A 14,725-nucleotide genomic window follows, 5' to 3' on the forward strand; every position below is an offset into this window, starting at 1 on the left:
GAAGTTGATGAACTGCTCAACCTCCTTCCGGGAGCACGAGGTGGAGCTGATGCAGTCATCACTGTAGCGGAGGAAGAGGTGGGGAGTGGTGCCGGTGTAATTACGGAAGATGGACTGTTCTACATAGCCGACAAAGAGACAGGCATAGCTGGGGCCCATATGGGTGCCCATGGCTATCCCTTTGGTCTGGAAGAAGTGGGAGGATTCGAAGGAGAAATTGTTAAGGGTGAGGACCAATTTGGCCAAACGAATGAGAGTGTCAGTGGAAGTGGACGTCGGGAAAGGAAAAAACGGCTTGGAGGCTGTGGTCATGGCGGATGGAGGTGTAGAGGGATTGGATGTCCATGGTGAAGATGAGGCGTTGGGGGCCAGGGAAACTGAAGTCTTGCAGGAGATGGAGGGCATGGATGGAGTCTCGAACGTATGTGGGGAGTTCCTGGACTAGGGGGGATAGGACAGCATCAAGGTAGGTGGAGATGAATTCAGTGGGGCAGGAGCAGGCTGAGACAATGGGTCAGCCGTGGTGGTCAGACTTGTGGATCTTGGGAAGGAGGTAGAACCGGGCAGTGCGGAGTTCCCGGACTAAGAGGTTGGATAAAAATTGATAAAAATTGAGTTACCTAATGCAGAACTCTAAACAATGACAGTGGGATTATTTACCTAGTGAACTAGGATTAACACACTGGATCTATTTTAAGGAGATAGCACTCATGAAATCCCACTGAGATTCTATCACAGATGCAGAACTAGAAATAAATGATTGCGGGCAAATTATGTTTTCCCAAATGCATGAAACAGAAATCAATATCTATCTGAACTCCCATCACCAAGTGGAAAGGTATTGATTACACATGTACCACTGGCTGCTGCATGGACTGGGTATGCCTGAGGCCTCTCCAATTGACAGCAGGAGTTACACTGTTCAAAGAAGAGTAGGGGAGTTATCGCTGGTAGTCAACACAAAATAAGAAATTATCTACCATCATTGCACTGTTCTGAGGAAAGGTCACTGGACCTAAAACGTTAACTCTGATTTCGCACCACAGATACTGCCAGACCTGCTGAGATTTTTCAGCAATTTCTGTTTTTGCTTTCGATTTCTAGCATCCGTAGTTCTTTTGGTTTTTATTATTGCATTATTGTTTGAAAGAGTCTGCTGTGCAACATATTGGCTTCCCTGCTTCCAACATAATAATGATTACACACGAAAAGGATTTCAATGGATGTAAGTACTCAGATTGCCAATCTATCCAATCTCACTTCATAACTAAAGATCTCTAGCCCAGGCAACATCCTGGTAAATGTCCTCTGCACTCTCTCCAGTGCTATCATAGCTCTCTTGTAATATGTATTCCAGAGAAACACACAATACTCTAGCTGTTACTGATCCAAAGTTTTGTACAATTCCAGCAAAACCTCCCTGTTCTTATACTCTATACCTCACCAATATGCCTTCTTAGCCACTTTGATCAAACCATCCCATTATCTTATGGGACTGGTGGACATGCACACCAAGGTCTCTCTAATCTTGGTGCTTCCCAGTGTCCTACAGTTTATTATATATTCCTTGGATTTGTTTGTCCTATTCCAGTGCATCATCTCTCATTTATCGGGATTGGATTTCATTTCACAATGAAAGGCAGCCAACATAATCAACAACCCCTTCCACCCCAGTTATAGTCTCTCCCATCAGGCAGAAGATACAAATGTTTAAACACAAGTACCAGCAGATTCAAGAACAACTTCCTCCCTGTTATTAGACTTCTGAACGGACCTCTCAAATTTCAAATTTAATGTTGACCTTGCTGTTTGTGCGCCTTCTCTGCAGCTGTAACATTGTATTCCTTGCTCTGTTCTATTATCCTTATGCACTTTGCATGGTATGATCTACCTGTACTGCACACAAATCAAAACTTTTCACTGTGCTTAGGTAAAATGTGACAATAAAATCAAATAAAATCAAAAAGTAGCAGTATTCTATCACAGTCTGACATGTGCCTGGTTGATGGTGGACAGGCTTTGAGAAGTCAGGAGGGGAGTTACTCCCTGCTAGATTCCTAGTCTCTGGCCTGTTCTTGTAGTCACTGCATTTTATGGCAAGTCCAGTTGAGTTTCTGGTCAATAGTAATCCCAATGATGGTAAGAATTCAATATTGGCAGTGTCACTGAATATCAAGGAGCTGTGTTGAGATTGTCTCTTATTTGAGATTGTCCAGATCTTGTTGCCTTTAGACATGCAATGCTTCAGTACCTGAAGAGTTGCAAATGATGCTGAACAGTGTGCAATCATTGGAGAACATTGCCACTTCAGAACATATGATGAAGGGAAGGTCATTTATGAAACAGCTGAAGATGGTTAGGCCAAGGCACCGCCCTGAGGAACTCCAGCAGACATATCCTGGAGCAGAGGTGAGTGACCTCCAACAAACATAACCAACTTCCTACGTGCCAGGAATGACTCCAACCCCTTCCAGTTCTGACATCGTCATATTGGACTCAAATATCAGCTCTCTTTTTCCTGCTGTAAACGCTGCCAAACCTGCTGAGTTTCTTCAGAATTTTCTGTTTTCAGATTTCCAACTGTATTTTGCTTTTGTTTGTAACTGTTTAACCTCACCCCAAGAATGAGTGGTTTAAACTTGCTCTGAATGACTGTAATTAAATATTTTTTCAATAAAGGGAGAGAAACTATGATCCAGCTATGGTTTCACCAACACCCTCTATAAATGCAGCAAATGCCTACTTTTTTATTCCATTCCCCTCGTCAATATTTATTTGTCTTCCTAATTATGTACTGTACGGGCGTATTGACTTTATGTGATTCACATACCAGGACACCCTGCCAAAGTGGATATGTTCACAATTTCCAACTTTATACTTCATCTGACAAATTTTTGCCAACACACTTAACCTGTCTATATGCTTAAACAGCTTACCTCCTCTTGCTAACTTACTTACTGGCAAATCTGCAAATCTAGTTACCATATATTCAGCCCTTTCTTACAAGTTATTGATAGAAACTGTAAGTAACTGAGGACCCAGCACTGATCTTTGTGGTTCTCCACCAGTTGCACTCAACTTGAAAATGATCCATTTATACCTAACCTCCTCTTCCTGTTGGGTAGCTATCCTCTTGCCTGGAGTGAATGCATGCATTTACTGGGTAAGAAAGTGTCTACATCTTCAATTTGTACAAACCTAATTTAGATTAGATTATTTACAGTGTGGAAACAGGCCCTTTGGCCCAACAAGTCCACACCGACCTGCCGAAGCGCAACCCACCCAGACCCATTCCCCTACAGTTACCCCTGCACCTAACACTACGGGCAATTTAGCATGGCCAATTCACCTGACCTGCACATTTTTGGACTGTGGGAGGAAACCGGAGCACCCGGAGGAAACCCACGCAGACACGGGGAGAATGTGCAAACTCCACATAGACAGTCGCCTGAGGCGGGAATTGAACCCGGGTCCCTGGCGCTGTGAGGCAGCAGTGCTAACCACTGTGCCACCGTACTGGCCACGAGATGGGGACGCTCAGCACCATTTGAAATTTCTAAGATATTGAAGCTGCCCAACTCCATATGTAGCAACATCCAGGCTTGGACTGGTGTGTGGTAAGTAACATTTGCACCACAGAAGTGCCAGGCAAAGATCATCTCCAATCTGAGAGTCTAATAACTGTGTGATAACCCAGAAGCTAAGTATTGCTGAAACATCTTGTTAAAACTTTTCATCTTGCATATCAATGTAATTTGCAAAAATACTAATTTAAGGGAAAATCAATATTTATTCTGAATGATAGAAGAGGCTGACTGATTGGGACCAATCAGTGGACTAACTGGTAGAGGCGCTGCGATGTAAAGTGCACCAGTTAATTATGATTGACAGATAACAAACATTTTGTTAAACCAGGCAGGTGAATTGTGACTCGTCAAGGCATTGCACTGAGAAAACAGTCAGCGAATAGGTGTTATTTATTTCATTGACTTGAAACAGATGCTGTGTGCATGTATTTTCCTTTTGTCTGCAAAGTACAGGTGCTGTGTGTTAATACACATAGGTTATAGCAAAACGGTAAAGTCACCATAGTCCTACCAGACCACAGGGCTGCTGTTCTGTTACAGAGAGATGACAGGTGGTGGTTTAACCTGAGAGCAGTACCATACATACTGAAAATGAGGTAGGTAAAGCCATCAAACAACATAAGCAAAAGTGACAGACAGATCTAAGTGATCCCACAACAAACAAATCAGATCTAAACTCCGCAGTCTTGCCACATTCAGCTGTGAATGGTAGTGGACAATTCAATAACTCACTGGAGAAGGCGACTCCACACATATCCCATCCTCAATGATGGAAGAGCCTGGCACATCAGTGCGAAAGATAAGGCTGAAGGATTTGCAACAATCGTCAGCCAGAAGCACTGATTGGATAATTCATCTTGGCCTCATCCAGTGGTCTCCAGCATCATAGGGGTCTTCAGTCATTTTCATTCACTGACATCAACAAACATTTGGAGATACTGACATTGCAAAGGCTATGGGCCCTAACAACATTCCAACAATAGTACCAAAGACTTTTGCTCTAGGATTTGCCGCTCCCCTAGCCAAGTTGTTCAAGTTCAGCTATAATTCTAGCATTTACCTGACAATGTGGCAAGTTGCCCAGGTATGTCCTGTACGCAAAAAGCAGAACAAATCCAACTAAGCCAATTATCACCCCAACAGCCTACTCTCTATCATCAGTGAAGTGATAGAAGGTGTCATTAACAGTGGTATCAAGCAGCACCTGCTCAGCAATAACCTGCTCAGTGACACCCAGTTTGGATTCCACCAGGAGCACTCAGCTGCTGACCGCATCACAGTCCTCAAAAGTATGTCTGCTTCAGCCTTAAATTTACTTGAAGATACATAATGAGCCAGCCTCAACAGCCCTCTGTAGTAAAGTATAACACAAACTCGCCACTCTCTGAGATAAGAAATTCCTCTTCAGTCTTCAATTGCGGACTTCTTACTTTGACATCATGCTCTCTGGTCCTAGACTCTCCCACATGGGAGACAAGCTCTCCACATCTATCCTGTTAGGAACATTAATTTCCATCTGCCAAATTATTGTCAACTCTATATCTCTCTGTAAACTCTGTCATCACCAATACTTGCCTTCACATCTATTTGTGTGTCATGTACATCTATTCCATCATCCATATCACTGATACACATGGTAAATAATTACTAATCGCTATGGCGCAAATCGCTATGGCACTCCACTAGTTATCCTGAAAATGCCCCCTTTATACTAACTCTGTCTTCTACTAGGTAGCCAATTCTCAATCCATGCTAACAAACCCCATGGGATCTCACCTTATTAACCTTTCCAAATATCAGATGTTAAGCGAATTGGTCTGCTGTTGTTTTTTTTTGTCTCCCTCTTTTTTTTGAATGAGTGTGTTACATTGGATGTTTTCCAATCCTCTAGACCTTTTTCAGATTTTAAGGATTCTTGTAAGATCACTGCTAGTACATCCACTAATTCAGTAGCAATTTTCTTTAAAATCCTAAGATGCAATCCATTATGTCTTAAGTCTCATTGGCCTTTAGCCCCTTTAGTTTCCCTAGTAGTTTCTCTCTGATGTTAGTTATTGTATTTATTTTTTCTTCCACCCACAAGACAGACCCCTCAATTATTTAGCATTTTTGCAATGCTGTGTCCTTTACTGTGACAACTGATGCAAAGGATTTGTTCAACTCTTCTGCCATTTCCTGGATTCCCACTTTATTTCCCCAGCCTCAATTTCTAAGGTGACTATGTTCACTATAGCCTCTCTTATCTTTTTATATATTTGAAGAAGCTCTTACTGTCAGTTTACCCTCATTGTTTATTTTCTCCTTCATTACTCTTGATAATCTTTTGTTAGCTTTTAAACCTTTGCCAATCCTCTGGTTTACCTTAATCTCTGCCATGTTGCATGTTTTTTCTCTTTATTTCATAATATGTATAATTTCCCTGATTAACCATAGTTAGTTTATTCTCTTCTCAGAATCTTCTCTCTCACCTGGAGGTGTATCTTTGCTGTGAGTAATGAACTATTTACTTAAATGTTTGCCATTGTTTCTAAACCGTCTTTAGTGCTGAACGTCTTTCCCAACGCAACTCTGTCCTCATCCTTATGAACTCACCTTCATTAAAGTTAAGCACCGTCATTTCCAACCCAAGTTGCTCATCTCAAACTAAATGTTAAACGTTACTATATTATGAACACTGTTTTCTGGGAGTTCTTTTCCTCTGACTTAATTTAATAAATATGCCTCAATACACATTGCCTGATCCAAAATAGACTGATCCCTGATTGGATCCAAACACAAGGCGTTCGATAAGGTTCCCCACAGTAGGCTATTGTACAAAATGCGGAAGAATGGGATTGTGGGAGATATAGCAGTTTGGATCAGTAATTGGCTTGCTGAAAGGAAACAGAGGGTGGTGGTTGATGGGAAATGTTCATCCTGGAGTCCACCTACCAGTGATGTACCGCAAGGGTCGGTGTTGGGTCCACTGCTGTCCTAGGATAAAGTGAGGATTGCAGATGCTGGAGATCAGAGCTGAAAATGTGTTTCTGGAATAGCGCAGCTGGTCAGGCAGCATTCAATCAGTAGGAGAATAGACGTTTTGGGCATAAGCCCGAAATGTCGATTGTTCTCCTCCTTGGATGCTGCGGGACTTGCTACGCTTTTCCAGCAACACATTTTCAGCAAATACATGTATATCCTATTCTTGAGAATCTTCTCGATTAACTTACCTACCACAAATAATAAGCTTAGTCATCTATATTTTCAGCTTTTTTTCCCAGTCCTTCTTGAATAAGGGCACAACATGCGCTATCCACTAGTCTTCTGCGATGGCTCCTGTGATTAATGATGATCTGAATTATCTTAGATAGGGTGGACAGGGAGAGCCTTTTTCCAAGAATGGTGACAGCGAGCACGAGGGGGCATAGCTTTAAATTGAGGGGTGATAAATACAGGACAGATGTCAGAGATAGTTTCTTTACTCAGAGAGTAGTAAGGGTATTGAATGCTTTGCCTGCAACGGTACTAGATTCACCAACTTTAAGTACATTTAAGTCGTCACTGGACAAGCATATGGATGTACATGGAATAGTGTAGATGGGCTTCAGATTGGTATGACAGGTCGGCGCAACATTAAGGGCCGAAGGGCCTGTACTGCGCTGTAATGTTCTACGTTCTATAATGACATGCATGCACTCTCCCAATTCTTCCTTGATGACATTTTGATTTTCCCAATTTAGGTGAAGATTAAAGTCACCTATGATTAGCATATTACCTTTTACATGCCCTTATTACCTTCTGATTTATTCTGTCCAACTGTTACGAAGCATATAAACTACTGCTACCAGTGTCTTCTTCCGCTTGTTTTCTTTTAAAACCTTCATCAACCAATCCTAGGTCATTTCTTGCTTTCATATTTTCCAACCCACACCAGCAATGCTACCCAACACCCTTTCTTTCTTGCCTGTCCAAAAAGTTGCAAAATCCTGAATACTTTGCTCCCATCTTCAATCTCCTTGTAATCATGTTACCAAAATGGCTGTGAGAGCATACTCATTAATCACGATCTGTGCTATTAATTCATTTATTTTGTTCTGAATCCTGCACACATTTGATAGTCTTTAAATTTCCCTTTTTCTTTTACCATTTTCTCCCTTTGACTCCATTTGCACTTGTACACCCTTTCCCATTCTGGGTATCACTGTCAAAATAGTCATCTTGCAATACCACAATAGTCTATTGCTTTGTAAGCTTAAGTAATCCCAATTCCCAACCCTTCCCTTTCTAATTAGTTTAAATCCTTCTCTGCCGCACAAATTTGCTCAGATGCTGGTCAAAGCATTGTGTAAGTGAAGCCTGCCTCAGTGGACCAGCTCCATTCTATCCCGATACTACAGTCAGCGCCCCATGAACTACAACACATTTCTGCCACACCACTCATTTAACTCCTTGACTTTATTTACCCTTGATGTCAGTTTGTCCTTGGCTGAGGTAGCAATCCTGAGATTATCTTGGAGATTTTGCTTTTTAGTTTAGCTCCTAACTGCTTAAAATCTTTCAGCACAACCTCCTTTCCAGTTCCATCAATGTGGTTAGTACCGACGTGGAAGATGGCAATTGAAACCCTCCCCTCCAACACAAAGTTCCTCCCAGCCCCAAACAGCCCCTTGACTCTTGCAGAAGGCAGACAACACAGTCTTCAAGATTCACTTTCATCATACCTCTGACTTGTGCAATGTAAATGCTGGACAGCCTTTGGTGAGACAGGAGGAGACTATTCACTGCAGGGTTCCTAGCCTTCAACTTCTTGTAGTTTCAAAATTTAAATGATTGGTCCAATTTCATTTCTGGTCAACAGTAATTCACAGGATATGATTGTGGAAGATTCAGAAATGGTAATGCCATCGAACGCCAAGGGGCAATGATTAGACTCAGTTTTGTTGGAGATCGTCATTGTCTGGCACTTGTGTGATACAAATGTCACATGCCACTGGTCAGTCCAAGCCTGGATATCGTCCAGATCTTGCTTCATTTGTCCATGGACTTCTTCAGTAACTGAGGAGTCATGAATGATGCTGAACATCATGCAATCATCTGCAAATATCCCCACCTCCGTCCTTATGATGGAAGGAAGGTCATTGATGAAATCGCTGAAGTTGGTTGGACCTAGGACATTACCCTTAGGAACTGAGATGTCCTAAAGCTGACATGACTGATCTCCAATAATTACAACCATTTTCTTTTGTGCTAGATCTGACCCCAACCAGAAACCTTTTTCCCTCTAGATTTGCTAGAGCTACTTGACGCCACACTCAGATAAATGCTGTCATGATGTCGAGCACGCTCACCTCTGGAACTCAATGCTTTGCTTGGTGTTTGAACCAAGCAACAATGAGCAGGTTATTGCATGTGCAGCTTAACATAACCTGAGCAATTTTTCACATTGTTGGGTAAATGCCAATGTTATAGCTGTATTGGAATAGCTTGACAGGCAACAAGTTGTGGAGCACATTTAGTCAGTGCTATTCCCAGAATACTGTCATGGCCATAGCTTTTGCAGTATCTAGTGCTCTCAGCTTTTCTTCATATCTCACAGATTGAACCAAACTGACTGAATGATGTTGGGGACCTCAGGAGGAAGCTGAAATGGATCATTTACAAGACTCTTCTGACTGAAGATCTTCACAAATTCTTCAGTCTTATCTGTAATTGATCAGTTGTTTAGCTTGAGACTGTGCATCTGTATTCTATATTTCCCAGTCAGGAGGAACAACCATTCAATGTCTACCATGCAATCCCTCCAGAATTCTGTACATTTCTTCTAAATGCCAGAATATATAGACCCAATTTTTGCAATCTCCATTATAGCACAATCCACAAATGCAAGGGTCAAGCTGAGTGAACCTACACTACAATCTTCAATAATCAGCGGAGATCATCTTCCCTTTCATATTTAATGCCAGATGACAATCTGAAGTCAAATACACTAAGAAGCTGTGAAGACAATACTATACCACCATGCCACTCTTACTGCCAGTTACTCACCGTGGTAGCTGCGCTTTAACCTGTTTCTGACACAAACTGTGATACCGCTCGACTTTCAGAAAGCCCTGGTTCAGCATCCGCTGACAAACTGCATCCATCCGTTTGCATACCTGCAGAAAAGATGCACGGAACTGACAGATTCCCGATAACATCATCAGATAGTTTTAAAAAAATACACAGGCAGTAGATACCCCACGCTTGCCCAAATCTCAGGGTATGATCTTCACTCCCAAAATGCATGGAATGTCACTTATTGGCAGCTCTCTGTGATTCCCAGCATATTAGTCCAATCTCTTTGTGTCATTCCAGAGTGTTTTTCCCTTTCTTGCTGCCCCATTGCCGATCCTCAGCATCACTGATGTTCATGGATTGACATTAATTGTTTAATATTCATGGATTGATATTGGTATTAATTGATTGATAATAATTGCTTAACATGAATTGACTGACATTGTTTGAAATTTATTGACATTAACTGACAATGATATTTCATGACACATTAATTGAAGTGATTGCTATTAGTTTTTTAGTTTTAATTAATTCATATTAATTGATTGATGGATATTCAATTGCAAATTTCATTGATTGACCTTACTTTACTGAAGCTAGTTCAGAACATATGGAGCAGGTCCAGACCATTCAGCCCTTTAAGTCTCCTCTGCCATTCTACGAGATCATGGCTGATCTGTCCAATGCCTCAACTCTTCAATGTTTCAACAGTCGTATTCCTCTTAAAGTACTTCAGTGATCTAGCCTCCATAGCTTTATGGGTAGAGAATTCCAGACAGTCACAACTCTCAGAGAAGAAATGGCTTTGTGCATGGAAACCCATGTCTCACGGCGTGATTTGGAGTTTTTTTGAAGAAGTAACAAAGAGGATTGATGAGGTCAGAGCAGTGGACGTGATCTAGTCCTTCAGTAAGGCATTCAACAAGGTTGCCCATGGGATACTGGTTAGCAAGGTTGGATCACATGGAATACAGGGAGAACTAGCCATTCAGATACAGAACTGGCTCAAAGGTGGAAGGCAGATGATGGTGGTGGAGGGTTGCTTTTCAGACTGGAGGCCTGTGACCAGTGGAGTGCCATAAGGATCAGTGCTGGGTCCACTGCTTTTTGTCATGTATATAAATGATTTGGATGTGAACATAGGCGGTATAGTTAGTAAGTTTGCAGATAACACCAAAATTGGATGTGTAGTGGACAGTGATGAAGGTTACCTCCAATTACAAAGGGATCTTGATCAGATGGGCCAATGGACTGAGGAATGGCAGATGGGAGTTTAATTTAGATAAATGCGAGGTGCTGCATTTTGGGAAAACAAATCTTAGCAGGAATTATACACTTAATGGCAAGGTCCTAAAGAGTGTTGCTGAACAAAGAGACCTTGGAGTGCAGATTCAGAGTTTCTTTACACAGAGCGGTGGACACATGGAATGCACTGCCAGCAGTGGTTGTAGAGTCAGATACATTATGGACATGTGTCTTGGATTGATTTATGGATGATAGTAAAATGAAGGATATGTAGGTTAGTTTGATCTCACAGTGGGGTATAAGGTTGGCACAATATCAAGGGCTAAAGGGCCCGTACTGTTCTTTATTCTATATTTATCCTGTCAAGCCCAGAATATTTCAATGAGATCATCCATCATTCTCCTGAATATGGGGACCAAAACTGTACACTGTACCCGTGTGCAGCCTCACAAACAGCCTGTACAATTGTAACAAGACTTGCCTATTTTTAAACTCCCATTTTCAAATAATGAAGGCAATAATTCCATCTGCTTTCTTAATTACTTGTTGCATGCTAACTTTTTATGTTTCTAAGAGGCATTTAGAGAAATACATGAATAGGCAGGGAATAGAGGGAAAAAGGAGGTAAAAACAATGACTGCAGATGCTGGAAACCAGATTCTGGATTAGTGGTGCTGGAAGAGCACAGCAGTTCAGGCAGCATCCAAGGAGCTTCGAAATCGACGTTTCGGGCAAAAGCCAATAGAGGGATATGGACTATGTGCAGGCCGATGGGATTAGTTTAGAAATAGCATCATGGTTTGCAGATACATGGTGAGCTGAAGGGCCTATTCTTGTGCTGTACTGTTCTATACTCTATGTTCATGCATAAGAACAACCAAATCTGTGTGCTGCATGTTTTTGGATCTCTCTCCATTTAAAACAGTCTACCATGGATTCTTCATACCAACGCATATGACATTGCACTTTCCCACATTAAACATTGTCAACTCAACCTATCTATACCCCCTTGCAAACTTTGTCTTCATCACAACATGTCCTCACACTTAATTTCTTTACTTGACAGATGTCACTTGACCAATATAGGCTGACAGGACAGATTAAGAGGGTGGTTAGGCAGCATTCAGGACAGCTGCCTTTATCAGTTGTGGCATATCGACTATAAGAGCAGGGAGGTGATTTTGGAGCTGTACAGGTATTTGATTAGGCCACAGATGGTGTACTTATTACTTCACTATAGTAAAGATTTGATTCCACCGGAGAATGGTGCCTAGGATAGAGCATTTTAGCTTTGAAGAGATGCTGGATTGGCTTGGATTGTTTTCTTCAGAACAAGAAAGGTCGAGAAAGGACTTATGCTTTTGATTGATAGGAGTTGACTGACATAGTTTGACTGATGCTCTTTAAGGCCACAGGTGTAGAGTAGAAGTAAAGCCATTCAGGCCATCAGGTCTCCTTCACCAACCACGAGACCATAGTTTATCTGATCATTCTCAACTCCACTTTTCTGCCATAACACTGGATTCCCTGTGGTCAAGAATCCCACAGATTCACTACCATTTGAAAAGACGAAATTTCTCCTCACCTGTTTCAAACAGACAGGCCTTATTCTTAGACTCTGGTCTCTGGTCCCTGACTGTCCCAGCAAGGTAAAACAATCTGTCCATATCTATCTTGTCAAATCCCATAAATATCTTCTACGTTTCAATAAAGGTCACCTCTCATGCTTCTAAATTCCAATAAGTATAGGCCTAACCTACTCATCCTCTCCTGATAAGAAAGTACCTCCCAGTATCAGCTCTGTGAACTTTCTCTGGATGGCCTTCAATACCAATTTTTCTTTAATTAGATAGGAGACCCAAAACTGTTTACACTAATCCAGCTGTGGTTTGACTAGTGCCTTGTATAATTTTAGCAAAACTTTCCTACCTTTATACACTATTTCCTTTAAAATAAATGCCAACATTCTATTTGCCTTGCCTATTGATCTTGGGTCGAGTGTTTTGAGATTTATGAATGAGGACTCTCAAATTCCTCTGTTCTGTAGCTTTCAGCAGTCTTTCTCCATTTAAATAATAATTATCATACCTGCCAAATACATAATCCCACATTATATTCCATCTGTCAAATTTTTACCCACTTGCTTAACCTGTCTATATCATCTCCAGAGTCTTTGTCATTCTCACAACTTGCTTTTCCACCTATTTGTGTCATCCACAAGCATTTCTATAGTACATACACTGTCCTCATCCAAGTCTTTAATATAAGTTGTAAACAATTATGGCTCCAGGACTGGTCATTATAGCACTCCACTAGTTACAGTGTGTCATTATGAAAATGCACTCCTTGTTACAATTCTCTGTGTATTAGTTTTGCCAATCCTCTATCCGGCCTAATAACTACACCCAACACTATGGGCTCATCATATTAAGTGGCCTAATGTATTGTAGCATATCAAATACTTTCTGAAAATCCAAATTTCATTACATCCTCTGCTGCCCCTTTATTTATCCTTGTTACCTCTTCAATGAATTCCAGCAAATTTGCCTGGCATAATTCCCATTTCATGAAGCAATGTTTGATCAGGTGATGCATTTAACTAATGATAGTGGACTGATGTTATTTGGTTGAAGTTATCTGACTGACTTTAGTTGACTGATGATAATTGAGTGTATTTGTTTGCCTGATGTTAGTTGAACGGTATTATTTTGCTGGTGCTGTTTGACAGGAAGGAGTTGCGTGATAGTTTCCTGATACGGGAATGACCGACATTATTTCCCTGTTATTTTGCTCGATGTCTGTGCTCACCATTCTCAGGCCGCTGATCTCATCGTACGACATTAACCCGAGGATGGAGTCGATGGCGACGATCGGGAGGTTAAGGAGGGGATTATTCTGATGCAGTTGCTCTATCCCGGAATTTGTGCTGAATTCTGTGCCGGTGAGAGGCTCGGGCCCAGGATCTGCGGCGGGCCCAGCTTCAGCCCCAGCGGCTGCTCCGCTCATATCCGCCATCTTAACCGGCCGGACGTGACGCATCCACGCGCCCTCTGACGTTTACACGTCCGCGTGTGTGCGAACGGCAGCGCTTGCGCACGTGATCGACGGGAACATTGACCAATGGGAGATCGATTGGAACCTTCTAGAACAGGGAGATGGTGCGAGAACAGTAATTCTTCTGGAACAGAGATCCTCCTACACCAGGGAGATCTTTCTGCAATAGGGCGATCCTTCTAGAACTGAGAGATCCTTACAGAAGTGAGATCCATTTAGAACAGGGAGATCTTTCTAGAACGGGGGGGTGGGGGTTATTTCTAGATCAGAGAGATCCTTCTACAACAGGAAGATCTTTCTAGAATAAGGCGCTCCATCTAGAACAGGGCGATCCATCGAGAACGGGGGCATTTCTAGAACAGAGAGATCCTTCTACAACAGGGAGATCTTTCTAGAATAGGGCGCTCCATCTAGAACAGGGAGATCCATTGAGAATGGGGTTATTTCTAGATCAGAGAGATCCTTCTACAACAGGAAGATCTTTCTAGAATAGGGCGCTCCATCTAGAACAGGGTGATCCATCAAGAACGGGGGAATTTCTAGAACAGAGAGATCCTTCTACAACAGGGAGATCTTTCTAGAATAGGGCGCTCCATCTAGAACAGGGAGATCCATCGAGATCGGGGGCATTTCTAGAACAGAGAGATCCTTCTACAACAGGGAGATCTTTCTAGAATAGGGCGCTCCATCTAGAACAGGGAGATCCATTGAGAACGGGGGCATTTCTAGAACAGAGAGATCCTTCTACAACAGGGATTTCTTTCTAGAATAGGGCACTCCATCTAGAACAGGGAGATCCATCGAGA

At 42.0% G+C, this 14,725-nt stretch overlaps 1 protein-coding gene across 1 annotated transcript in view; it reads right to left on the reverse strand.

Annotated features, from left to right (window-relative positions):
* Positions 1-13,937, reverse strand: part of fbxo28 (F-box protein 28) — a 39,051-nt gene extending 25,114 nt beyond the window's left edge. The window contains exons 1-2 of the mRNA XM_043687397.1: positions 13,674-13,937; positions 9,612-9,721 (exon numbers count right to left, since the gene is read on the reverse strand). Of these exons, the coding sequence (XP_043543332.1) occupies positions 9,612-9,721; positions 13,674-13,904 (341 nt within the window). The 5' untranslated portion in view covers positions 13,905-13,937. The remainder of the gene's footprint in view (positions 1-9,611; positions 9,722-13,673) is intronic.
* Positions 13,938-14,725: the final 788 nt, after the last annotated feature.

This window comes from Chiloscyllium plagiosum, chromosome 3 (assembly GCF_004010195.1).
Source record: "Chiloscyllium plagiosum isolate BGI_BamShark_2017 chromosome 3, ASM401019v2, whole genome shotgun sequence".
In the NCBI taxonomy this organism is placed as follows: Eukaryota; Metazoa; Chordata; class Chondrichthyes; order Orectolobiformes; family Hemiscylliidae; genus Chiloscyllium; species Chiloscyllium plagiosum.